The sequence below is a fragment of the Populus euphratica genome, unplaced genomic scaffold, assembly GCF_000495115.2.
Source record: "Populus euphratica unplaced genomic scaffold, PopEup_1.0 scaffold39.1, whole genome shotgun sequence".
Lineage (NCBI taxonomy): Eukaryota > Viridiplantae > Streptophyta > Magnoliopsida > Malpighiales > Salicaceae > Populus > Populus euphratica.
In genome coordinates, this window is record NW_011499897.1 from 14,571 (window position 1) to 41,923 (window position 27,353).

Genomic DNA, 27,353 nt, shown 5'->3' on the forward strand with positions numbered 1-27,353 from the left:
AGATTTGGCTGTATCCTCACCACAGGTTGCTTGTTCCCAAAATAAAAGACTTCACAAATCCCTTTCTCTAACTATTTTGTACATAAGCTCCAATATTTCAACTAGCTGCTGCCTCTTCTCTGATATATTTATATCGCCTCTTCTGTTACATTCTCTTCATCAAAACCATGAGGATTAATCCAAATCCTAGACTCTCATTTATTCTCTTGATGACCATCATCCTTGCTATTAGCCAGCTCTCGAGTTGCCGCCACCTCCATGTAAAAATAGGTGATCAAAATAAGCAAAGAGCTAAGGCAGAAGTGTTTACTCAGCTTTCATGGCATTTCCCTGCAAAAGCTTCTGAAGGATCAAGCAAAGATGAGATCGACGACCCAGTTTATGGAGTTTCTTATAGAACAGTTCCAGCGGGGCCAAACCCACTTCACAACTGATTATAGTTTTGGTTATTTATCCTTATATGTGTGTTCAGTTGTATACATATCTTTTTGCAGATTATAGACCTTTATTATCTTTCCCTTTTTTTCACTTTCTCTCTCTTTGTTTCAAGGATGTATAATTTATTAAGATTGAGAATTTTGACAGAAGTGTTTTCTATGTAGAAATTATAATAAAGTATTTCGCAAAAGAAGGAATTTTCCGAGAGAGAGAGTCCATGTTTCTCCGATTTTTTTCAATGTAGTGAGTTGCAATATTATATATGGTAAAAATCAAAAACTAAAAGAAAAGAAAAAAGAATAGCAGTAGCTATTTTTGTTCATGTTCTCCTTCTCCACAAAAATCATAAGAGATGAGAATGGTCAAAAACTTGTGAGATGGGGAGTTGATGCCTATAAATTAACAATAGGTTAAGGGTACAAGAAACGATCTAATTATAAATTGGTTGTAGCCACCGACTATATCTGTTGCATATTTGTAAGATCCTTTGCTGGTTTACAGAAGAAGTCAAAGCATAAATATCTAATATAAAACAACAATTGGCCAACTGATTTTGGATTTACTATTACTTGATTGCTTGTATAGCCTCGAGGGCGGGGCAAATTTCACTCCACATGAATGAATGAATGGATGAATGAATGAGAACATGAAGGATTGTACTAGTCATTAGTGTTGAAATGAGCGAAACCTGCATGGAGACAGATCAGAATGATCACTTGCAGTATGGGATGGGTCCCTGAAAATAAAAGAAAAGAATATACAATACTACCGTATGGTGAGCCACTTCTCCCAATCATTAATATATCATCGAGGAAAGTTGTTTTCGCTTTTCTTAAAAGGATTTTTTTGTACAAGAGCTTCTTCTTCTTGTTTTTACCAGGGTATCCTCCGGCGCCCTCTTCTGAACCAGGAGACTAATCCCTTTTAGTAGGTTCTACTGCCGGTAAAGATTCAAACTGTATTCATCTCACGGAAAAGACTAGCCTCTTGCCGCTAGATCCAACCCTTCGATGCTACTTATTCTCGTGCTTAAAAAAGGAAGAATTCATGAACATATTTTTTGTGTGTTTAAACAGGGGCGTATAATATGTTCGTGCTCGTACACGTGTGTGACACTTTCATGGGCAAAGGAAGAATCAAACAAAACTTGATTACAACTCAAGTCAACTCCAACGAGATGCAATAAGCTCCAACTTAAATAATTTTCCAATTTTGTTATTGATAAATAGCAGAATAATACGGGAAAATATTGGTCCACAATATGCTGTCAATAAATTGAGTTGACACCACTACGTGGCCGACTGGGAGAAGAATCCCGCGTGAGCACATTTGCCCTCCACGCTTTGACTAAGAAAAATTCCGCGGGAGCAGGTATAAGCGTACCTGGCTGTGTTAAGAATCAATAACCAAAGTTCAAATATACCCGTCAACTATTAGGGAGGTATCAGCTTCGTCCTCACCATTTTTATTTTATCAATTTCGTCCTTCAAGCAATTTGAATTTCTTAATTTTCCAACCAGACAACGCGTCAATGAGTTAAAGACATGCTCATTAATGCGATAGCATATGGTCCATTACTATATGTTTTTTAATTTCATATGCCTGATGCTAAGTCCATGTCCATACAATTAATCCCTTGACTTTTAGCATTTTTTTTATTCTTATTTCTCAATTTCTTTTTATTTTTATTTTTTGTGAAATAATATATTTGTACTTTGCCTTACAAATCTTGCTTTGTCACTCTCTCCTGTAATATTGACAAAATTAGTCGGTGGCAAGAAATTGTTATTTATTTTCATATAATTTTTGGTGACTTGTATCACTTGAAAACTTCTTGCAAAAATATATTATAAAAGTCAAGAAATTAGCTTTAAATTCAATAAAATTCAAAGTTTTTTGCTATAAATTCAAATTATGTTACTGTGCATTTTTTGTATTTTATACTAATTGTTTCATATCCAGTTTGAAGTCAAATAATAATATTCATTGCTAGCATACGTGACTATCAGAGCAATAAATTTGATTCACATATATGTATTGATGGGAAGGAAATTCAATAATTGGCCATTTAGTCCCACCATAAGGGGTTTTACATGTCTTCACGTATCTTATTTTGAGGTTCAAAGTTTTATCTTATTTAACATTAATTTTATTAATGTTTTATTATTTATTTTATACAAAATTTATTTTAATCAAAGTCATAGTTGGTTCATCCTAAACTTTTTTAATTTCTTAATTTTATTATAAAAAAATTTAAAAAAAAATCCGATAATGATTCTAATCGAGATTTATGTTATTAGTTTCACCAAATCAATATTATCTTAGATAAAATTCAACATGTATTTTTATAATGAATTTTTAAAATAAATTTGTATAAAATTATTGTATAACATTCTTATTTCTCATCCTCTTCTTAATTTTATACAATTTCAAGTCAATTATACAAAAGATTTATTATGATTACAAACAACTTATGCGAACTTATTTTTACTCTTTAATTCTATAAATTACCATTGTGCTTAGTTTTCTTCTAAATATGTGATGTGGGGATTTAAAAAAATAATAATAATCCATGGGGACTGAAACTATCAAACTATAAGCACTGAGTTTAATTATCTTGAGACTACAAGGACTGGGTCATAACTTTTGCTTAAAAAAATCCAGCAGCTGCCTCCTTCCGGCACCCCCCTCAGTTCGCCGCTAGTTTTCCGCCTCTCCCATCGCCAATTCATCTTAAATAATCAACAAACAACCATTCCACCTCCCAAATGGTAATAAGACATTAAAAATCACTTTCAAAATTCAAATTTAGAGTATTTAGATCCAAAACCTCAAGTCTCAAAACACCCAAAATCGACAGTGTGCGGGTCTAAATTTTATATGAATGAACTCTTGGCAATTGAATCTTTTACTTGGTGATGGTTTCGCATTCGGTCATGGCCGGACGGCGAAGATCGACCCGTTTCTCTCTCCTTTTTTCAATCATCTCTCTTCTCATATTGCTTTGATTTTCTAATGTTTTTTTCTCAGCTGTTTCCAGCTCTTTACGCGCTCAAATACAGAGTTTGCTTGTACCATTTGGCATCCACGTGGAATGTTGTCAACTTTATTGATTGACAACATGTTGTTAACCTATCATTGCCCAAAGGGCAAGCCCGGGAACACCACGCCATGGTGCTTGGTTGGCGCCCTTGATTCTCAGCCTAAACTAGTTTGATTTCCGATTAAAAAAACAAGTTCTGGTGTTAATATTTTTTATCATCAATAAAAATTCAATTATAAAATAAAAGGTTGATATGTATATTTTATTATAAATTAATGATTATATATGTTAATAAATGATAACAAATCCATTAATATTAATTGAATATTGAGTTTAAAAGTTGAATTAAAGATATATATTAAAATATATAATCTCATTTAATGGGGATCTTTTTTATTTTTTTATAACATAAATAATTTAAACTACATTAAAAAGAATTACATCTAACGTATCTCTAAGTTTTTTTTTTGTGAAAAAATGACTGAAAATGATTTTTTTTGGACCAAGAGATTAAAACCCGTTTTCCCTGGCACCTGAGGTGGTCGAAGTAATATCAATGGACGACTCGTTGTCTGCTTTTTAAAAAAAGAAAATGAGCAAACAATGTTTTGTCGTCCATTTTAAGATAAAGAAAAGGAAGTGACCAAACATGCTGGCTTGGCCCTGGAGGCCCCTACTTTTTCAATGGATTAGGCATGCTAGTCTTTTTAAGATCATATACTTAGCCCTTTTTTGACCTTTGTGTTATATATATATATATATATATATTCTCTTTTTAATTCATTAAAATAAATTTATTATAAATTTAATTTTAATTATATTTTATTAAATACCATTCAATTTCCACTTTATTTTCAAACAAGCTATAAAAATATATTTATAACATTAACAAGTGCTCTTTTATATAACCTTTTTATAATATCTTTTCTTTCTTGAATATTTATTAGTGGCTTTTGAAGCATACCTATCTTTATTATTATATAATTAAATATAAAAATTTTAAAAATAAATTTATTAAATCTGACAAGATCCGTGATCTAATATAATAATTTAATAGATTAACCAAAGTTGACGCAGATTGACCTAAAATGTAATTATTTCGACAAATAATAAAATATTAAAATAATTTTTTTAAAATCAAACGAGATTTTGACCAGGTCACTTTTGATTCAATCAAGTTGATCAAATTATAACAGGTCAAATTCTACCCAGTTTTATTTAAAACCTGAACCAAATAAATAATTAGGTCAAAAGATATTTAGGTTGGCTTACTCAATCAGGCTGATTTTGATAAAACAACCACAATATTTCACATTACAACTTAAAATTAATATATTATTATGATATTTCTAATATTTTTCAAAACATTCAAGATTGTAATTAAAACTTTTTTATATAATTGTGGTAAGATGATGTCTACAAATCAAATATTATAATAAAAAAGCTGAAAAATAAGAGCACATTGATTTAATATATCTAATATATTAAATCAATGTGCTCTTATTATATATTTTTATTTTTTATTTTAAATCACACAATTTTTTTTTTATGTTTGTTCTTATTTTTTTAATTAAATAAAGAATACAGCAAAAAAAAATTATATTTTTTTATAGAAAAAACAATAAAAAATTATACTATCAAATCACTCTGTATCAATGAAATTTAAAATATTACTCGTCTAATGAGAAAAAAAACTAATTTTTATATAATTAAATTAAAAAGTTTTGAAGGGCTATGTGGCGCATGAGATCATGTATTTGAATTTATATTTATTTTTCAACATTTCTTGGTTAGTGTTAATAAATATTTTTAACATCATATATAGTTATTTATTTATTTTATTAAACAAACACGTCAAATTTTCAGTTAATAATTAATTTTTTAATGCTAAAAAACATACTGACAACGTCTACACTTTCTGTTTTTGTGCTATATATATATATTGGTCTAGCTATTAGCAGAACGCGAGTTAACTGACTAGTTTTCATGTCTATACAAGCAATGAAACCAACATGTATTAGTTTCACAATATTAATATTCTGAATACAAAATTTACTTGATCATGCATAATCCTTTAAAACATTATTCATACAACCACCACTCTACTTCTTTTTTTTAACATTATGAGCAGAACCAATCCTCTGCTTGATGCTTTGTGCATTGGATACGGTGTGATTAAAACCATGATTAAATAAAAAAATTTAAATATATTTTTAAAAATAATTTTTATTGTACTTTCAGACAACCTGTACCCATCCAGGTTGAAATTCTCATCATCATAAGGGCACCAAATCATTTGATTTAATTTTTCCTTTAAATATTACTATGTAATTTTATTACAACTTTAATGATTTTATGTCAATTTTTTTACATGTCAACAAGTAATAATTGGCAGTGATGATCATGATCAAGGTCCTGGTGTGATGGTTATGGTTAAAATTGCTAGATGACAGATCGAACGGATAATTATACTAAAAATATTCTGTGAAATTTCATATATTAAAAATATTTCTAAATATAGAGATAGATCATGAAAAATTTTATATCGACTTAAATATTTTGCAAGAAAAAAAAACACAGAAAAATAAAATACTTGTAAAATATTTTATGAGAAGAAATTCCTGCAAGTTACTACTATTTTAATCAATTCTTGTTATATGTTGTTGCCATGGATCCACACATAAGAAAGTTAGCCCATAATAGATTCATAGGCCCATGATGTAATCAGTGACTGGTCCAGTCATTAGCTTCCAACGGAAGCTGAGTAGCTGACCCTCTCACTCACCTCATGAAACTTCCAACGTAAGCTAAAACCGTCTGTAACAAGAAAAAAAACCCCCTCATTTTCCCGCTTCTTCCTGCCCATTTATCAACCTCTCCACCTCCACATTTTCATTAGCAACGTGTTTTGCAGAATCAAATTGAGGGTCAAGTTTGATCTTTGTACTTTGCATTTGCTTTGCTTTGAGTCTTTTCTGGATTTTTCATTTACAGAGTTTCACTCAAAGAAGTAAGTTCCTCTCTTCCTTTTGCAAACCCTGGTAGTTATTTTATCTGTTGTTCTTTCTATTTTATATAATGCCTTTCCTACTTTGTTTTGCGGTGCTATATGTGATTACCTATTTTGTTATTTTATCAGTTTGGTCACTGAGAAAATGTGGGAAAGTAGTTTATTATAGATGAAAGATTTTTCTTTTTTGTAGGAAGATGAAGGAATTTATAACAGAATCCGATCACAGTTGTTTCTTATATTGTCTTAACTGCTTCTTGTTTTCTAGCTGGTTTTGTTGATGGGATTTTTGGTGAAGTGACGTCCTGTTTGGTTGCTGAGAAAATGTAGGAAAATTGTTAGAACTTGGTGCTTTAGATTCTCGCTTTTTTTAGATTCAAAGGCCCTATAAAACAATAGCAAACTATTAATCTTTAGAAGATAACTTAAACAGGGTTTTTGTCTTCACATGGTTTACCATCTTATTGTTTAGTAAAACAAGAAAAATGTAATCTGGTTTTGTGACAGGTTGAAAGTCTGATTGCAATTGTGAAGCCGTTTCAATGGAGATCATGAGAGTCAAGACAGAGGAGGAATTGTTCAATGTGGATTCGGAAAACGAAGTTATAGATGCTTCACCTTGTTCGGTTTATTTTGGGGCTTCTCCAAGGTTTGTTTCTTTGCAAAGTTATGTTTCTGCGACTGCATTTTCATGCTACATAGAAAATTTTAAATTCCAAATTGAATGTGAAGAAATTCTATGGTTTCTGTATTGTTCAATTTGAAAATCTTCTCTTCTTGTTCTGTTCTAGTTTTAGATTAAGGGCCTTGGTCTAACTGTTTGTTACTTTGGAATCCTTAGATTGTAACCATGCAATACATACTTTTGATCACTTAATTTTCTCTATTCGGCATAGAATTAATTAATTATTCGTTTTCCAATATCTGTAGGTTGACAACTGGTCCCACTAGATCATCAAGAAGGGGAGGATGGGCAAAGGAAGAGGTCAGTCATTGTAAACTGTAGTCTGTCACTGATTCTGTGTTCTATGGTTTATGCATATACCTTCTTACGTAGAACCTGCCACAGATTGATGAACTCCAAAGAAAGAATAGAATAGAACATTATAAGAATAGTAGTTGTGTAGTGTGTATGACATTTCTGCTACTAGTATATGCTGTTTGACATTTTCGTCATTTAGATACACTTTCATTAATTGCTTAGAAGTTGGCAATGAACTTAAGAAAGAGTTGAATGAACAAATTAAAGTAGTTCCATATTCAGCGACAGACTCTACCCTTAGATTCTTATTTGTGAGATGGAAGTTTTCATTAACTGAAGCTTTCCACCTTTTGTAACTAAAATGAGTTTGATGGACAGGACTGTCTTCTGGAAGAATCAGTCCGGAAGTTCAATGGGAGGCATTGGAAGAAAATAGGTGGGTGTCGCTATTATTTTTCTTGCTATCTACTAATGCTTGCACATCATCTTAGGGTCAATCATGGACCATTTATCTTTTACCTGCAAGATGTAATGTTTGAATGTTTTTGGTAAATGGTTCAAATATGGGTGGCGTCAATGGACTACAGGGAAAGACAGTCAGCAGTGACTAGTGAATAATGTTTGCTGTGAAGTTTCCTAAGTATCACATAGTACTTGCTGAAGAAAGCTATCCTTCTGAATTATTTATGTTCTCTTATGTGCCATTGTGTGAATTATACATGTGCAGAACTTCAATTGTATCTGAAGCATATGTAATGATTCATTTTTTTTCTTGTACAGCTGAGTGTCTTCCTGGAAGGACAGTTTCTCAGTGCTTTTGCCGGTGGGACAGGGTTCTGAATCCTGCAATTGTCAAGGGAACTTGGACAAAGGAGGTGAAAATAAAATATTCTTGATAGTTTTGTTGCCCAGGGAAAAGCACGTGTTCTGTCTCTCTGAGATTATTGATATGGGATCATGGTCTTCTTTATATTTGAATTTCAGGAAGATGATTGCATCATGGAGTTAGTCAGAAAACATGGTTGTAGGAAATGGTCTGTTATCGCAAATTCCTTACCAGGTCGAGTAGGAAAGCAATGCCGAGAAAGGTAAGTAATCCAAATGTTTAGTTGGCATTGGATTTCTGTCAGGCAACTGACAACCTTTTTGATTTGTTTCTTGTTATGTCGATTTCCCTCCATTTAGAGTTCATATGCCAACCAAGAGGTGCTAGTCATTGCAGCAAAAGTCTGAGGAAATGAAAAATTAACTATCTATATTCACACCACATGCAATAGAATTTTGATGATGATCAGAGTAACAGCTAATATATACACAAGTAGTTATTCTTGAAACAAGAACTCTCTTGTAATCTGGGCATGCTCATCTGTTCATTAAAACTGAAATCTTATCAAGTGAATATGCTTGATTCTTGGTCCTAGTTTTTTTCTGCTGTTTTTTAGTATTCTAGTATAATAGTAGTAATATTAGCCTTTGTACTTCGGTAAAAGATGAAAAAACATCCACTCAGCTCAGCACAAAAACAGGCCAAGCATTTTTACTTTACCTAAAAGTTTTAAATGGAGTGTATCAATGTTCATGATGTCACTTTGAGGATGTTAAGTTCTTGCAGGTGGTTTAAGTTTTCAGCGAAGCTAATAATTAGTTTTTGCAGGTGGTTTAACCATTTAAATCCAACTATAAATAGAGCTCCATGGACAGAAAAGGAGGAGATGACTCTGACTTACTACCATGAAATATATGGAAATAAGTGGGCCAAGATAGCGAGGTTTCTACCTGGACGGTATGCATGATAGATTAAAGGAGTGTTTGGGACAACAGTTTTTTAAAGTGTTTTTAACTTGGAAATACATCAAAATAATATTTTTTTTATTTTATTTTTGAAAATTTATTTTAACATCAACACGATCCAAAAAAAAAAAAAACATAACTCGAAGTAAAAAAAAAAATCAAAATTTTTGAAAAGCATGATTGGATCACACTACCAAACACCCTCTAATACTTTCATCACTGACACTAGAATTTCAAAAGAAATGAATTTACTGTTGAAACCAAAATATGCAATTCCTGCACTACTTTACCCTATCATTTCATCATGACATGCATAGATTTATTTGCCATCAAGTTTGAAAAATTCTTATATCTTTTGGTAAATGACAGGAGTGATAATGCAATAAAAAATTACTGGAATTGTGTACTGAAGAAGAATTTGGATTCATATTCACTACATGGCTGCACAACGGATCTGTTCACAGTTAGTTCTCCCAATTCCTACAACTGCGCTGCAGAACTAAACTGCTTGAAGTTAAAAGAAAGACAAAGTGTTGAGAAGGCAGCCTTTGTATATGAAAATATGGAGTTGAGGTGTAGTGCTGAGATGAGTGCTTCTGGATCTGGAAAGGCCAATGGTATTGGCAAGAAGAATGAAGTTCGCAAATTGCATATGCAAGCAGAGGAGAAAAGCCAGAATTGCTTGCATCATGAGTCACAACAGCTAAGCACTTTGGTTTGTAATTTGGATGCGGGTGAAGTTCCTAGCATGGATACTTGTGTCATGCATCCAATCAGTCCATTTTGTTGCTCCACACCAACAAAGTACGCACAAAGTATCTCTGTCAATAGTACCAGTCCAGAATCAATATTGAGGAATTCAGCTAGGACCTTTAAAAATACCCCTTCTATTATAAGGAAGAGGGCTCTCAGAGGTGCTGCTATTGCTAAGACTTCTGATGTCACCTGCACACCTTCATTGAAGTTTTCATGTGCAAATGACTTCCAAATTGTTGACAGCACAAACAGTCCAAATGAGAAGCAAGGGTTTCTCCGTTACTTCCAACCTGAAACTTCATTTGCCATCAAGTCTCTGAAAAGGCACTTTGACTATGCTTTTGATATGGAAAAGGAGGCAGATTTGGGTAAATGCGGCAAATATATTCCTCTTAGTGTACCTCTGCATCAGAATTTCTTGGAATCGCGATAGGGATACCTCAAGATAATTAAATTTGGCGAGTGAGTACTACCAACCTTTTCTGCTCTGGACTTACTTGGGTTGAGTAATGAATCCACTCTTTTTTCCCATGTTTCATTCATCAACTAAGCATGATGCATAATATATATCACATAATTGCACTTCTTTCCCTCTACTCCTACAATTAATCAGAGGATCTGTTGTCTTAAATAGACAACTTGCAGAAATCAGTATAATTTTTTTTAAAATCTGCAGTTATTATTAAAAGCCCTTTTTGACATTTTTACACATGATTAATGACGAATCCAGTTATTTTCTACTCAAATATGTGCCACATCCAACAAAGATAACTAGGAAAACCATATTTCACAACACTGGAAAGGAGGGAATTGATACCGTAATTTGAACAAGATTTCCTTGATGTGATGGATTATTATTGAGTTCTTGTTGCCGGATCAGCATCATGAAACTTAAAACTTAAATAATTATGATGATTCTGTGAATTATGACTATTGTTGTCGAAGATGTACTGTCACATAGCAAAGTGGGATCTTGGAGAGACCTGTGTTCTTAGGTTGTTTGATGAGTCCTTTTGTTTTGCTTGATGTATCTGATTGAATTATTGATTCTGAGATTTCCTTCCGTTTACTTGTTATTGATTTAGATATATAGTTTAACCTTTCATATCACCTTCCTTCTGATAGCTAGATCCAATTTCATTAGTCTTTCAATGCCAGGTCCGTTAATCTGATCGGCCACCAAATGATAGTCCACCTTGGAAAGCATCACAGAATTAGATGAGTTGTGGTAGGAGAGGCAGAATAGTGTAACCAATAGTGGGAACACAATAAAGGGAAGAAGCGTTGCGGCCGCGAAGTATGTGGGGAATGCCAGCTCAAACAGTGGACCTGGAGTGTACAGTATGTTTTGATATTCCCTCTCATCGTTGGGAGATGATGGCAATTTTCTTTTGCTTTGCCACATCTATCTCCCTTGTTGATCTAAAAGCGCAAAACCATGTAGCTGCTTAGGCTATAAGATTTCTTGTGTAAAATCTTAATATGGACAAAGCTACTTTCTCATCAGAATGCGCGAACTTGAAAGCTGGTTCACTTTGTAGTTAAAAGTTGATTTTGCAAAAGAAGGGTTTGTATTGAAAAAAACTTTTAACCCAAGAATACTATGAAAAAAACTCTTAAACGCGTTCCAAACGCAGCTTTTGTCCGTCTTTCCAATAAAAGCAGTTGTTGGCTTGTTGGTTTCAGCGTCGGCTTGGCTATGGCCGTTGATCCAATTGATTGTCTTTTCCGTGGTGGTTTGAGATATAATTTGAGGAGCTGCGGAAGGCATGTTCAGCTGATTGAACCTCCTGTGGGGCAGCATTCAAAGCCATGATCCCATGCAAGTGCGATCTGTGTATAAGGCACAGAACACAATACATACATGGAGCCCGAAGTCTTTCAATTTCTGGGAAGGAAGGATTGACTCTAAAGCATCCTTCCCATACCTAGAACCCAATGAACAGGAAGCAAAACAATCCTTGACAAAGTATGGCTATCAAACACTCTGTCTGCCTGAATTAACTGGGTCTCTCTTTTACATCTGTGTGTCGTCCACACACGCCAAAAAGTCCTCTGGTCCTCCTTCCATTTCATCTTCACATGTTGTAGTGTACTTCTGTTTATTAACATCATTAAAAAAAAAAAAATAGACAGATAACATAAATATAAAAGAAAATTGAAAAAAATAGTATGGTTCTATACATAATACAATTAGAAAAAAAAAAGATCCAGAGATCACACTAAATTTTAACTATAACATTATTGGTATTATAAAAAATATCTTAATAAAAAAAAAATAACACAAAAGAATCACCAATCCTAATTAAAGTAAATTATACTCTTTTTTTTAAGATAAACGATTAATTGCTATGAAAAAAAATTAAAAAAAAATAATTTAAATATATTACCACTCTAATTATAATACTGTCAAAATCATCTAAAATATATTAAAATAAATCCAATAATTTTTTTTTAAATTACAAACAATGACTATAATGGGTTACATGGCGCGGGCAATGATTATGAAAGAAGTAAAATTGTTGTTACATGCAATGATATGATACCGGACTCTACTTATTATGATCGAGGAATATAAGTGTGTCTGCAAGTGAGAGTCACAAATATAGAGGACAATTACCCTTATTTTTATATGGTTATATAAGTTTTTTAGTTTGAATCAATTTTTTTTAAAATATAGTTATAATTATAAATTTTATAATTTTATAACACTTTATATCATCACTAGTAAATAATAATAATAAAAATTTCTGTTTTTTTTTATAGAATTGTCATTATATTTTATTTTATGACTAAATAACTTTTATATTAAATATTGCAATTTTATCCTTAAATTATTTTAAAAAACCCTTGCCTCCACCTCCTATCTGGGGGTCAAAGCAATTTTCTTCCCAATTCAACGAGGAGGGAACCCGATTTTGCAAGCACTGGTGCTAGAGACAAAAGTTTGTGCAGGTTTAAGAGCTTCTTTAATTTCCATTGCTTCTCCTTGGAGGACTGATCCACTTGTCCTTTTAAGGCCTATTTCTCCATGTGTGAAATTGGCAGAGAGTGTCGCACCAATACTAGGTCTTCCACGTGTGAAATTGAGAGCTCAGCAATATAATGACTAATCATCTCGGGCTTGATCTCAACCTCATTGAAGGTTTTGCCGTTGTAAACTCCGATGACGCTTCCAGTCATTTTAGGCACAATGATCAACGGGCTCTGACTTCCCACCAGCTGGGGCCTTCCTTTCCTGCTCCAAGCCACCACAAAACTTTCAAGGTTGGAAATCAATGTGGGTTTTTTTTTTTTAGGAGAAAGAGGGTAATCATGTTTAAAGAGAGAAAACTTTCAAGAGATTTGCGTCGTTTGTGTCATATTATGTATACAAGGGTTGATTCATTTTTTTGGTTTAAATTTAAAAACTGTACTTATTTAAACAATAATTTTTTAAAAAACAAAGATAAAAAAATAATTTAATTACAGGATTATCAGAGAAATTTTTTCTAAATATTATTCCACTTATTAAATTAATAATCATAGATACCGTATAAGAACTTGAAAATCTTAATTGAAATATAACGATTTTTATCAGCAACATCTTAAAATGTTGTGTCTTCCTATTATGATTTGTAATTTCTTCACTATGTTTTTTTAAATTATATTATTTTTCTAAACATACAGTGATGAGTTTAAGAAAAAAAAGATTGGGAAAGGATAACATGATATGATATTATCCATACAGTGATGATTTTAAGAAAAAATAGAACGTGAATGGATAAAGTGGTATGATATTATCCATATGACCTCTGAAATTCAAAATTCGTTCTTACCTGAAAAGAAGGGATGACCGGAGAGTAGCCATGATGTGTCAAAAAAAGAGAGGATAGAGGATACCTTTGTTGAGAGTGTGATCCACGCGCTACCATTAACGAGTGGTTTAAGATACTACTACATAAAAAAAAAAGCGCGCCAAACCGTTCCGTGCTAATCTAGGAGACAACTATAAAAAAAAGTTTTACTATTACCCGCTTCAAACATAAACAAACCTATCTTCTCTCCTTGATTTTCTCAAAGATTAAAAATAATAAAATAAAATCTCCTTTTCCTATAAATACCAAAGTTACACACTCTCTCTTTTCTGTTTAAACTCCTCTGTCTAAAAAGCTTTCAATCTTTCCTCTCTCTCTCTCTCTCTCTCTCTCTCTCTGGGGGTATCTGTTTCTTGTCAAGTTTTGTTAGTAATAATGGCTGGACAAACAATTCTTGTGACTGGCGGGGCTGGGTTTATTGGCACTCACACAGTAGTAGAGCTCCTAAAGGAAGGTTTTAAGGTTTCAATCATTGACAATCTTGATAATTCTGTCACTGAAGCTGTTGATCGTGTTAAGGAAGTGGTGGGTCCTCAGCTTTCTAAGAATCTTGAATTCAATCTGGTAAAGCTCACACCTTTTCTTTCTATTTATGAGTAATAATACTCCTTTTCTGTTGGATGGAGAAAATAGAATCTGGGGATTTTAATTTTATTTTGGTGTGTTTTTGCAGGGTGATCTTAGAAATAAGGATGATTTGGAGAAGTTGTTTTCAAGAACTAGGTGAATTTCTGATACCCTTTTGCTCTTTTGATGATTTTCAAATTGCCCAATAATTTTACTTTGCTGGATTGGTAAATCTTGAATCTGAATACTTAATTGGTGGTTGGGTTTCATTTCTAAATTAGATAGGGTTCTATTTGTGACTAGGTTTTAATGGTGGAATGTTAATCAACATTTTTGGAGTGTTACATGATAAATCATTTCTTAGATTATTATTAAATAAAGATCAATTGGCAATATTCGAACTAGATCATGCCTTTTCATAAATGGAGATGGCTTATATATTTGCAAATGTGACAGGTTCGATGCTGTCATCCATTTTGCTGGTCTCAAGGCAGTTGGGGAGAGTGTTGCTAATCCACGTAGATATTTTGACAATAATCTGGTTGGCACCATCAATCTCTATGAAGTTATGGCAAAATACAATTGCAAGAAGGTATATTAGTGTATAAGCTTGTTTAACTATTTTTATTTGGTAGTTTCTCTCTGTGGAGCCTGCCACTCATTTACATGGAAACCAACAGCAATGCCAGAAGAATTTTGATATTAACCAAAACCAATATGGAAGCGACTGTTGCTGATTGAATTTCAATGGATCAATGGCATAGTGGGACTGCTTTATGTACTTGTTTTTATTTATCACATAATATCTCTGAGAGAGAGTATTTTTACATATAACAATAATTTTGTAAAGGATTGCATCTGGTGATATTACTTTTGGCTTATCTGCACAATAATCGGTACTCAAGAATCTAAGAGTTTTTGACAAACTTATTTTCCATTTTTTCTTTTCGTTCTTCATTTAGTTTTATCTAGGCTTTATTCTACCACTTTTTTCATCTTAAATAGAGGTACTTTGAACTTTATTTAGCCTTAAATGTAATACATCAATTTAAGAAACATTTTATGATTGTAAAGGAGCTGTAACTTTCATTTGTTGTTAGACTGTTTAGAAGACTCATGCCTTTTTTGTCACTGGAACAACGATTTTGATTTTTGTTTTAAACCTTTTGTTTTGTTTGTAGATGGTTTTCTCGTCATCAGCAACTGTTTATGGCCAACCTGAAAAAATTCCTTGTGTTGAGGACTTCAACCTAATGGCAATGAATCCTTATGGACGTACCAAGGTACAAATCTATTTTTTCCTGGAAACTTGCTTTTTTCTTAGAAGTTCATATTTGAAGCTGGATTAACCTGGTAGAGTTGGAGTGGCCATCTTTATATCAAAATGATCCTGTTTCCTTGCCAGTTACTAACATTTTCTGTATTTTCCTCTCTAGCTTTTCCTTGAAGAAATTGCTCGAGATATTCATAAGGCAGAGCCAGAATGGAGTATCATTTTGCTTAGGTACTTCAACCCCGTGGGAGCTCATGAGAGTGGTAAACTTGGTGAAGATCCCAAGGGTATCCCAAACAATCTCATGCCCTACATACAACAAGTAGCTGTTGGTAGACTTCCTGAGCTTAATGTATATGGTCATGACTATCCCACAAAGGATGGTAGTGCGGTATGTAGTTCTACATAAGATATTCTCTTTGTTGCAAAATTATAGAAACATTTCCTGTTGGAATCCTAATGGCTATCTAAGATACATTTGGCATTTCAGTTTGACAAAATGACATGGATGATATGTTCCACACGAATTTAGAGCAGACCAAATGATATTCTCAACCACCATATGTTTGGTTTTCATCAACTATTAAGTTTTTTGGATTAACAGGTCAGGGACTATATCCATGTTATGGACTTGGCAGATGGTCATGTTGCTGCTCTTCGGAAAATTTTCGCAACAAAGGATATTGGTAATCATTTTTTATTACACAGATTTAAATGTCAACTGAAGTGCAGCCACCTGCATCTGGTTTCAGTTCTAATTTAATTTGTTTCAAAAATTCGCATCACTGCATGCTTAAATGCAGTTTAGTTTTTATCATTAGAAAGCTACATTTATTAAGCAATTTGCTTGTGTTAGGTTGCATCGCGTACAACCTGGGGACTGGATGTGGAACATCTGTGCTTGCAATGGTCACTGCATTTGAAAAAGCTTCTGGCAAGGTGACTGTCCCTTCTCTTCACTTGTCATCCCTTCTCCCAAAAAATGAAGCTAGTCAAAAAGTATTTACTATGATTTTGTTTTCAGAAAATCCCCATCAAGTTATGTCCACGAAGGCCTGGAGATGCCACAGCAGTATATGCTTCTACAGAGAAAGCTGAGAGAGAACTTGGCTGGAAGTATGTTCTCAACCTACTATTTTCCTGATATTTTGGCATATCACAAGGATCTTCTCTTTCAATTTGCGCTTCCGTGACACATATCCTCCCTTGCATGCCTAATTGTGTCATGCGTGATAAATTTTCCATTGCTGTTTGGCCATCTTGTTGAAATTTCACAAGCTAATTGGAGCATCAGTTCCAGTTCAATCTGTTGGCCTAATGAGTTTATGTTAACTGTTGTGATTGAATTTTCAGGGCAAAATACGGTGTCGAGGAGATGTGCAGGGACCAATGGAAATGGGCAAGCAATAATCCATGGGGTTACCAGTCAAAGCCTGAAAAATAACAAGCTATTTCGTCCAGATCTACAGAACAATCCCCGACTCATAGGCCAAATAACCACAGAAAAATATTCTCATGACCTTGATCTGATAGGCATTCCCCCTTTGCGTCTATTATGTTTCCCCTCATTGTTTGGGTTGTTGGTCTATTTGCCATACACCCGTACAGCACTCGTATAAACAAGCCACGCAATTTCCCACCATTGAATAATATTCTCAATCTCATAAAAATTAATGTTGTGTTGATATTTGATAATGCCTACAAGTTTCAAGGCTAGATTTATTATTCGAGCTGAAGAAGAAAGATGAGCCCTGCAGCTGGTTCATTATTTATTTATTTTCTTTTGCTTGCTTTGATTATTCAAGCATTCCTATCTAGAAACATGAATCTCTCTTCCATCTAAACTTGGCTGTCAATGCCAAAATATAATCAAGAGGAAGTCGCGCAGAATATAATCTGTCACAGTACTCTCTCATGTCATTTTGGCTAGAACTGGAATTGCAGGGGCACCTTTCATTTTTATTCATTTTCTTAATGTTCTATTATTGTTACTTGCGACGAGTGTGGGATTCTTTGTTGCAAAGATCATAGTTGACCGAGCAAGAGTTGACTTGTGCATCTCGTTTTCCTCTCAAATCACTACGTACAAGAACTACCAACTATACAGGTCACTGATTTCGTTTCAATGCTTACGTTGAACCTCCCCGGGATCAAATAGAAATAATGGTCAAAGCACTAAGACCCTCTTCCCTGAAACTCCATGGATAGTAATAACAAAGCACCCTGAAGAGGCACGGTATTATAAAAACGAAGCTTAAAAATAAAGTTGATATCTTAGAGGGGCCTCCAAAATATTCAGTGGAAGCTGCTTTGAGGAACCATTTCTTTGAAAGGAGCGATGGAATGAAGAAGGCACTTGTCTTTTCCTTTGTCTCTGCTCTTTCACTAGCTGCATGACTGCATCATCCAAGAAGGATATTCAACATCCTTTTAACTTCGTTTACTACTCAGAATTGCTAAGATTATTGTAGCCATAGACCAAAAAGTTCTCAAATTTTAGTTTTCTTATATATAAAAAAAAAACAACAACGAAGTTTATTTTCCTTTAACCATATTTTAACTCCTATGGCCTCTTTTTTCAAAAAAAAATAAAAACTGATTGCCTTTGAACCAGAGATAACTTTTATTCTTTCAGCTTTAGTCATTATAACTTTATTTGAGGATATTTTTATGTACTCCATATATTGATGAACAATTAAAAAACCAAAATACCTCTACAATAAAAATAAAAATAAAAAAAACTAACAAGGGAAATGGTGTATTTGTCTTTTTATTTTTTAATATAAGTAAGATTACAAATATGACTTTAGAGTCAAAAAATTTAAGTCATTGAACTAGGGGCATTAGCATCTTTTTATCTTAGTTTTTTTTTTTTTGTAATTGTTGATTTGATTGAGGTTAATATCAGTAATTTAACATTTAATTAATAATTTTAAAATGAAAAATTTATAAAAACATGTCTAACAATTGCACTTATTGAAGGTCCAAAAATAGAAAATAAGCTTTTGTCTTATCATTTGATTTATTACTATATTCTCTTTTTTTTATAAGTGGCATATATTATTTAAAGATGATTGGTTAGTTGTGAGTGACTCTTTCTCTCTCCTTTCATTTCTCTTTTTTGATGGTAACAATAGTGATAGTGATAATAATAATTGTAGTGATAATAATAATAATAATAATACTGATATTAATAATAGTGATGATGATAATAGTAATAATAGTAATAATTCATTATTTAACATTGTATTTGCTAGGGATTGAATTTTATTATTTTTTTAATTTATTATATTTTCGGTCTAATAAATCGGATTATGAGCCTGAAAAGCTAACATAGCCCAACATTCTCTTTTATTATTTACCTAATTTTTTTTATTTGTTGTTTTACAATAGTTTTTTAAAATAAAATAAAAAAAGCTTTATAGTTTTTTTTAAAAAAAATTCTACCAAGTTAACCCGATCTCATAGCCTAGACTATAACTTTTGAAAATTATTATAAATTGACTCACCACTTATCACCCGGCTTACATATCTATAATGTTACTTGAGAGTTATTTCATCATGATTTTTTTTTTAATTTTTTGTTCAATTACATACTTCCAATAGTTTTTTTTTCCTTAGGTTTTCATAGTCTTTTTTTTATATATTTTGTTATTTTACTATTGTTGTAAAAAAAAAATACTATTTAATTAAAATAAAATCAATTTATTAAGTCCAGTCAGGGCTATAATTTGAATGGTTTATTTTCTTGATTTATTTAAAACATGCTTGGAATGATTGAATATTGTTTTTTCACAGAGAAAAATACAAACTCACATGTTAGCGCAGTCCCATATATAAGTTTTCACTAATAAAGAGCACTAAGAAATTCTAGTGCTTCACAAATCAGAAGCAACAAATAAATCCATTCATACCTATGGTATTTTGTTATCATATTACGAATTAGTTGTCAACAAATAAATCCTTTTCCTTGGTAGGTACTGCTTTATTGCATCTGTTTCACTGTTTGTTTACCCTGCATTCCAACTTTTCAAGGGTGTCTGTGACATTGCATGCAGAGGCATCGTCATCTCAGACATGTTCCCAAATTACAAGAGCTTCATCCTTGATCAAGTGCTGTTTCAAAGAAGCTTTTTTTTTAAAAAAAAGACTGTAAACCCTTTCTCAATGTCTTTTACCAATTGCAGTCTGTAAAATACAATCCCTTGATGGCTCAGTTTTTTGCAGGTTATCTTCTAATTTCTTCTAGATCGGTAGCCATATTTGCCGTCCAACAGATTGATAAAAATGCATCTAGAAGGCGGTCATCATTTCCATAACCATGTCGTTTGCAACTTTCCTAACAATTGCGACCTGCACCAGGTTATCAGGCTACAAGCTATGCAAGAGAATCATCTGAAGACACATAACGTGGCTACTTAAAATCCTAGCGCTCTTCTTTAACCACACCAAAGCATCTCCGATTTAGAGCATGTACAAGAGAATAAAAAAATCCCCTTCTACGGGCATGTATGGTGTAATATCACACACTGCCCTTTCTTCAATCATACGAAATATGATCATTTTCCCTATTTTGTATCCAGGTTAAACAAGATTGAATGTTAGCTTTTCACCGCATCATCTCTGAGTTGGCAAATTATGTCACAGAGTATGCAGCATCATTTATTCTCACTCAAGCAGCCATGTTATTCAACTTCAAAAAAGGAGACCACACAACCTTTGTAGGTTGTTAAAACTCGATTACTGCCCATTAAACAAGTTGATATTTAGCTGTTTTGTATGGCAGTCATAATCACATGATTAACATGTCAAATAAAAATTGAATTGCAATAACTTTAAGCTCTAAAAATTGAATTGAATATCTCACAATAAACTTCAAACTCAACGTCATCTAGCTGCAACAAGCTGCTTAAGAAAACAGTTGGGATTGAAAACAGTAGGGATATCTCATTATCCGTCATCTTGATGGCAATAAGCAGAACCACAAGATATAATGAGAATGATGTCCATCAACTTAAAGTCTCCACATGTTTCTCCTCTTTGTCAGTAACAATAAGCTTGCCCTCTGTAAAATCGCAAGCAGGAATAGGGACCCCAAGCTGCTTCTGCAGTTTCTTCACAACAAACACTTCTCGCTCCTCGCAAATTGTCACCACAGTGCCCTTCCTCCCAAGCCGGCCAGTCCTTCCAGCTCGATGTGCGTAATGAATCGAGTCCGTAGGCAAGTCAAGGCTGACAACAAGATCACATTCTGGAACATCCAAGCCTCTTGCTGCAAGTTCATTCGTTACGAGAACTCTCACCTCTCCACTTTTAAATTTCTTTAGAATTGTTGACCTACCAAGCTTGCCAAGATCCCCATGGAGCTCTGCAGCTTTCATCCCACGAGCCTCTAGTTTGAAGACAGCATCTTTTAGTTGCCTTGTATGGTTCATAAAGGCTATCACAGACTGTGCATTTAGTGCATGAACACATCTTCTCAAAGTATCTACCTTATGCTGCAACCTTGTGACGCAATAATAGTGTTTCAATGCTGGAGGAAGGCTCTGCTCTGTTGCCTGATGCAGCAAATTCGAGTCTGAGTTTGAACTAGAAGTAGGCCTGGACGGATTAACAGTTCCAGGAGTGAGAGATTCAAGTGGAATGACACTTTTTGCTTGGACAAGAAGTGGGTCACATGCCCAGCTCCTAGCAGCCCTTACAACAGAAAATGGCACTGTTGCAGATACCATGATAGTCCGACGATCAGCCCATCTCACAAGTGAATTTTTGTGTCCCTGAGAGTCTGCCCCTGATCTCCTCCCTACATGTTCCAATATTCGGTGGATGTCCTGCCGGAAGTTAAATGAAAGAAGCTCGTCAACTTCATCTAAGACTAAAAAACGACAACCATGGGTATGAAGTTTACCCGCTGCACTAATTTCTGCAATCCTGCCAGGGGTACCCACAACAATTAATGGCTTGTTTTTCTTTAAAGCTTCTTCCTGTCTTGACCGGTTTGCACCTCCTACAAGTTGTTGAACCACTCTCTTGTTTTCAGGTCCTAACAGTTTCTCAACCTCTCTCACTATTTGCATAGCTAGCTCTCTAGAAGGAGCCACAATAACTGCTTCTATCTCTGTTTTCTTCCCAGTTTCTTTATCAGCACTAGACGAATTATTCTTCAGCGGCCCAACTTCAGACAGTATGGGAAGTACATATGCAAGCGTTTTTCCAGACCCAGTATACGACTGTATGACAGCATCATGATTCTTGAGAATAGTCGGGATTGCTGCAGACTGAACATCAGTTGGAACATTAAACCCTTCCCTCTCTAATCTTTCTATCAACGGAGGTGGAAGGCCAAGCTCAGAAAATGACTTTGCAGCAAATGGAGCGGACTCTATTTCGAGTGTATTTTTCACTCTAACAGCTCTACTCTTGTTGCTTGTAGCCACCTTCTCTCTACTTTTCGGTGCTTCAATCGGATAATTCACTTTCACATTCTCCAGTTTATTTCTTTTATTTTTGGTAGTTGTCTCAAACTCGGTATTAAACCCAAGATTTGCAAGAGTAAGAGGTGCATTTTTGTCCCGGTCAACACGACTAAAAAACCGCACACTGCGTTGACACAAAGATGAGCTAGAATCACGTGATAGTTTCTTCAAGTGTATTGTCTCTCCAACAAGAAAGAGCAACCGCGGTGATACTAATGATGGCATCTTTGCTAGAACTGAACCAAGCAGAAATTAATATCTGAACAATCTATAACGACTCACGCAGGTGACATCTTAAGCTAATACTGTCACAGCCTTCGAAGAAAAGAAAAACAGAGAAGCCTTTTCCTTCAAGCTGCATTTTAAGTACACAGTAACAGAATCAAGTCAGCATGGAGGAAATAAACTGACCTTCAAATAAGTCCTGAAAAAGATTTCTCTGAATGGATAAGGTATGTCTAACGTTTTAGTTTTGGTTTCTTAGTAGTTTTAAAATTCATATTGGTTGAAGCATTTTAGCGAACAGTGTATGAGCGTGAAAAAATGATGAGAGTACACCATTGGATGAACGACTGGAGTGGTAGAGGAAGTGGAAAAACAAAAAAAAAAGAAGGAAAAAAGCATCAAGACAGTGTTCGGTTAGTGATAATTTAAAGACTAATACATTCAAGCTTTCTATGAAGGAAAAGATAAACCATTCAACAAAGAAAGAAACATGAAGTAAGAAGGGGGCAGCAATGCTACAAAGGAAAATAAAAGCCATGAACTCCGACCTCATATTCGTTTGATGATAATCTGGCGCATGCTTCGAATAGGAAAATGAAAAACTTGTACTGCTACTTTGTATGTAGAGAGAGTAAATTGCTCCTATGACACTTCGTGAGAGTTTGAAGACTGGCTAGCTCAGTTGCGGGTTTGCAGACGTAACAGCAGCCCTCAAGTGGGAAACACCGATTAGGTGGCTTGTTGGCTTGTTGCTACTCGACATGTGGTCCGAAATAAGTTATCTACTAGCGACGTGTCGTCCTGTTGCATTACGCAATTGCTAATAATTAAGATATCGGAAATTACTAATAGCCTGTCTGTGTTTGTGTGGTATTTATATTTTAAAATTTATTTTTAATATTAGTATATTAAAATAATTTAATATCACTGAAAAATTAATTTCAAATTAAAAATATAAAAATAAACATAACTTCCCACTAGATGCTGCTTCAACTCTCAAGGTCACAACCCGTGAGCAAGTCAACATGATTTTAATTAGCTGTCTTCTATCCAAATGTAAACGAACAACATGCATTTTAAGCAATTTTTAAAACTAAGGTATGATGTGAGAAATTTAGAAGAGAAACGTTAAAGGAGTAAAATTCAAGGACGATGTATTAAGGATATAAAAAATATTTAAAATAGTGAGATTCTAAGGTTATTTTGTAGAATTTGTAAAGATTATGGATAGAAACGGATCCCAATATAAATAAAATCAATTTTAAATTAAGAAAAAAAAAGTATATGCTTGTGGTCCAAAATGGGGAGTGAAAGTAAATAAAGAATAATTTAGAATTCAATTAAAAAAAAAGGGTAAACGCAAAAAAAAAAATCATAATCTTTCTCAATTTAAAGATTTATTTTAGAAAGAACTAATCTATACTAAAAAAGAATAAATCTCGATCAATTTAAAGATGATCGAGGTAGAGAACAAATCTGGAAATTGTTTCAAAATCTTTATTTCTCGTCATATAGATAAATTCAATCAATTTCAAAGCCAATCTTGAAAAACTCACGATTCTATAAATGATAGGCAACCAAGTTTTTTTCTCGTCATCCTCTGAATATGGCCATCCTCGTTAAGAACTTTATTTTTTTTTTCTTTTATTTAGGACAATTATCCCGAATGTACCATTTATTCTTACAATAAAAGCAAATCAAATTCCTATATCATGACTATAATCTCTAACCACCACCACCACCACCTCGTTTCCTTAATCAAACTCTAGTTATAAGTTATCTATATGGTTACTACTAGAATTGTCACTTGTGTGTGTCTTCATAATAAATTTAAAAAATAAGAAAGGAATAAAATCCTTTAAAGTAATGATTTCCCTACTAAATAAAAAGTTTCTTCAAGGTTTTGATATGATAGAGATAAAGAATATTACAATAACAGGGTTTGATTCTCATTATCAATTTCAATACTAATAGATTAAAAAAAATAAACTCATCAAAATGATATTTTATAAAAAATATATAATTTTTAATTTTTAAAAATTTTATTATTTTTAAATCACGAACAGAGAAAGAACAGTCAAAGGAAAAGGATTAGTTAAGACTTGGTCGTAATCAGGGGATCGTGTCGGACAACCATTATAACCATTTCCTTTCCCAGTCGTCGAAAGAACATCAAACCTCCACTCAATTTCCAAACCCAAAAACCTAGCGATCAGCTGAATTAGTTATGGAATCCTATAACTTTTTCAAGGGCTATGGCAAAGTGAATCCGCTTGAAGATCAAAACCCTCACCAACAGGAAAGTACTGCATCAAAACGCCGAATCCTCATCATCGGCGTTTCATCCATCCTCTTTTTAACTCTAATCCTCGGTCTAGCCCTTGCAGCATTGATCCAGGAGTCAAATACCGAGCCAGACGAATTCCCATCTCTCTCTTCATCAAACTCAGCTGAATCAATCAAAACAGTCTGTGACATGACTCTGTATCCATCCTCCTGCTTCACCAGCATATCCTCTCTTAACATCTCCACAAAACCTGACCCAGAAGCCATCTTCAAGCTCTCTCTCAAAGTCTCCATTACAGAGCTCAAATACCTCTCTTCTCTATTCACTAGTTTACATGATGTCAACTCTCAGGCTGCTATGAGAGATTGCGTGAGCCTGTTTGGTAATTCCTTGGGTAATCTCAACGATTCTTTGTTGGCAATGGAGGTTGGACCTGGAGAGAAGATGTTGACTTTGGAAAAAGCGAACGACATCCAGACATGGATCAGTGCTGCCATGACAGATCAAGAAACTTGCATAGACGGTTTGGAGGAGATGGAATCGGTGTTACCTGATGAGATCAAGGCCAAGGTGGAGAGGTCTAAGGATTTCTTGAGCATTAGCTTGGCTATCATTGCTAAGATGGAAGCCCTTCTTAAAAAATTTGATCTCAAAATGCATTGACTTTTTTTTCTGTGTGCTAATTAAATTTTACATTGAAATCATGTAATTGAAAGATGATATATATGCAAATAATAGCTTGGCTATCATTGCTAAGATGGAAGCTCTTCTTTAAAAATTTGATCTCAAAATGCTTTGGCTTTTTTTTTCCTGTGCGCTAATTAAATCATGTGATGGAAAGATGCTATGCAAATAATAGTAAAGATGTCAGTAACAATGGCAGCAAGCATCTTTATACACTCATAAAACAATTGATTACTCAAAATCTCTTACAAGAGAACTTCTATATTCAAGCTGCGCCGCAATTTTCTTTACGCGGGCATGTGCGCGCGCGCAGCGCGGAGGGAGACCTTCAACACATTGAGGTCATCTTCCATCACTGTGATATCCGCATCAGAAAATGCATGAGAAGGACCTCCATCCAGCAATAGCCATGTATAACATTCCTGAAAGATGGACATTCATTTAAGTTGCTAAGAAAGGTAAATCAACATGTTGTTATGAATGGAGACAAATTAGGCTTATAACCAGTGCAGATCAAGCCGGAAAGGAATGGATAATTTTCAGGGAAGAGATTTGAGGGTTTGCATACCAAATTAAAGAGAGAGGATCATGGCATGCGCTTCTCCATTTCAACTATAAATAGAGGGGTTTGTAAGAGCAATAGACATGCAACAAAAAACATTGAGTGATAGAAAGAAGTGAGGTGAAAGTTACAGAGTGTTTGTCAGCTGCGTTGAGAGAGTCTCTTCCTCCATTGGTGTAATTTTTAGTTGCAGGGTGTTTGTGAGTTGAGTTGAGAGAGTCTCTTCCTCCATCATAAATTTCTTTTTCTTTTGTTAATAGTTTCGGTGTCTCTCTCTCTCTATCTTCTTCATCTGCCTTGCCTGGCTACAGTTTGGAGCCTTTTACGTTCAATTCCTAGGTCCAGACGCTTCATTTTCAGCTCTCTCCATGGTAGCCATCGGTTTGCTCCTTGCACCAGTGGCTCGCGTTCGCTCTTTGGCTCATTAACAAAGCTCCTCTGTTCTTAGGTGTGGGCTTCAACTTTTTTTTGTGTCAAGGCTTCTCAGTCTGAGAATCTCAGATGCCTAGAAAACATGGATTCTCGTGCCCAAGTTGGGTGTTGTGAATGGACGTGCATTTAATACACTCTTAAGCTGGCAATTTGCTCAGTCTATCCTCTATTTTGGGATGGATTATCCCCTGTTTGGTGGGATTAGATGGTTTAGTTCATTTTTAACTAGATTTTTCCTCAGTACGTTTGTTCTTCTCTTGTGGATTTTTATAGGTTAGTTTGTTTTAGGCTAGGCTAGCTGCTGGTTTTCTTTTTGTTTTGGTTATAGTTTTTATCCTCTTTTAATCCTGTATAGTTCATACCCGTTCCTGTCAATTTCAGTTTAGGAGAGGCTGCCATGTTTTTTCTCTCATCATAGCAGCTCCACTTGCTGTATCTTTTTCAGTCTTACATAATGACCAACCCTCCCAAAATACCCCTCCAGCGTTCTTCACGGCCTGACACCGCTCCAGCAAGCTCAGAAGCAGCTCCGTCTAGCTCTTCAATGCCCCCACCAACCATTCCAGTAACTCCGACAGGCATCCCTCCTACTGTAGTCTGCTTTTTAGCATCTTTCCAGGCAACAAGCTCAGATTTTCAGTAGGATCTCGAGTGACCCAGCCTCACTGGAACAAGAAGAAGGCTTCATTTCCAGCCTGAGCTAGCGCAGCACGGGTTCAGGACAATGTTTCCCTAACTCCCTTTGAAATTCTTTCCCAATTTTTTAGACTTTTCTTTAACGTCTATATTCACGCGGCAACTACGTAAGATTCCTGCTTGCTTGATCTTATTTCCTTTACTTTGCTTGAGCTACTTGTGCTAAATGTTCAGGCATTAGCTGACATGTGCTTACATTGCATTTTTTTCTGTGCTTTTTATTCTGATAAACATATTTCGCCGGCTACTCAAACAAGATGGCGTGAATTACTTT

At 34.2% G+C, this 27,353-nt stretch overlaps 4 protein-coding genes across 8 annotated transcripts; 3 read left to right on the plus strand and 1 right to left on the minus strand.

Annotated features, from left to right (window-relative positions):
• Nucleotides 1-6,265: 6,265 nt before the first annotated feature.
• On the plus strand, nucleotides 6,266-11,633 carry LOC105132148 (myb-related protein A-like). Of its 5 annotated transcripts, none has more exons than XM_011035474.1 (9): nucleotides 6,266-6,491; nucleotides 6,999-7,140; nucleotides 7,422-7,476; nucleotides 7,852-7,909; nucleotides 8,254-8,348; nucleotides 8,458-8,561; nucleotides 9,128-9,256; nucleotides 9,634-10,482; nucleotides 11,165-11,633. In XM_011035474.1, exons 2-8 carry the CDS (start codon nucleotides 7,034-7,036, stop codon nucleotides 10,451-10,453), a joined length of 1,368 nt encoding a protein of 455 aa, XP_011033776.1. In that variant the 5' UTR covers nucleotides 6,266-6,491; nucleotides 6,999-7,033; the 3' UTR covers nucleotides 10,454-10,482; nucleotides 11,165-11,633. The 5 variants fall into 5 exon arrangements, with proteins under 5 accessions (XP_011033776.1, XP_011033775.1, XP_011033774.1 ...); XM_011035473.1 differs by having other exon boundaries at nucleotides 11,179-11,633; XM_011035472.1 differs by having other exon boundaries at nucleotides 9,634-10,478; nucleotides 11,179-11,633.
• Nucleotides 11,634-14,073: 2,440 nt separating this feature from the next.
• Nucleotides 14,074-17,493, plus strand: LOC105132150 (bifunctional UDP-glucose 4-epimerase and UDP-xylose 4-epimerase 1). The gene is made up of 9 exons (XM_011035477.1): nucleotides 14,074-14,441; nucleotides 14,551-14,600; nucleotides 14,901-15,036; nucleotides 15,626-15,727; nucleotides 15,881-16,108; nucleotides 16,322-16,403; nucleotides 16,574-16,656; nucleotides 16,742-16,833; nucleotides 17,071-17,493. The coding sequence occupies exons 1-9, from the start codon at nucleotides 14,253-14,255 to the stop codon at nucleotides 17,159-17,161; spliced, it is 1,053 nt and encodes a 350-aa protein (XP_011033779.1). The 5' UTR covers nucleotides 14,074-14,252; the 3' UTR covers nucleotides 17,162-17,493.
• Nucleotides 17,494-20,560: 3,067 nt separating this feature from the next.
• EMB1586 (P-loop containing nucleoside triphosphate hydrolases superfamily protein) lies at nucleotides 20,561-23,126 on the minus strand. The gene is made up of 2 exons (XM_011035478.1): nucleotides 22,967-23,126; nucleotides 20,561-22,548 (listed from the first exon to the last, which is right to left on the minus strand). The coding sequence occupies exon 2, from the start codon at nucleotides 22,416-22,418 to the stop codon at nucleotides 20,727-20,729; it is 1,692 nt and encodes a 563-aa protein (XP_011033780.1). The 5' UTR covers nucleotides 22,419-22,548; nucleotides 22,967-23,126; the 3' UTR covers nucleotides 20,561-20,726.
• A 1,392-nt stretch (nucleotides 23,127-24,518) lies between these two features.
• LOC105132152 (pectinesterase 3-like) lies at nucleotides 24,519-25,508 on the plus strand. The gene has a single exon (XM_011035480.1). The coding sequence runs from the start codon at nucleotides 24,646-24,648 to the stop codon at nucleotides 25,366-25,368; it is 723 nt and encodes a 240-aa protein (XP_011033782.1). The 5' UTR covers nucleotides 24,519-24,645; the 3' UTR covers nucleotides 25,369-25,508.
• Nucleotides 25,509-27,353: the final 1,845 nt, after the last annotated feature.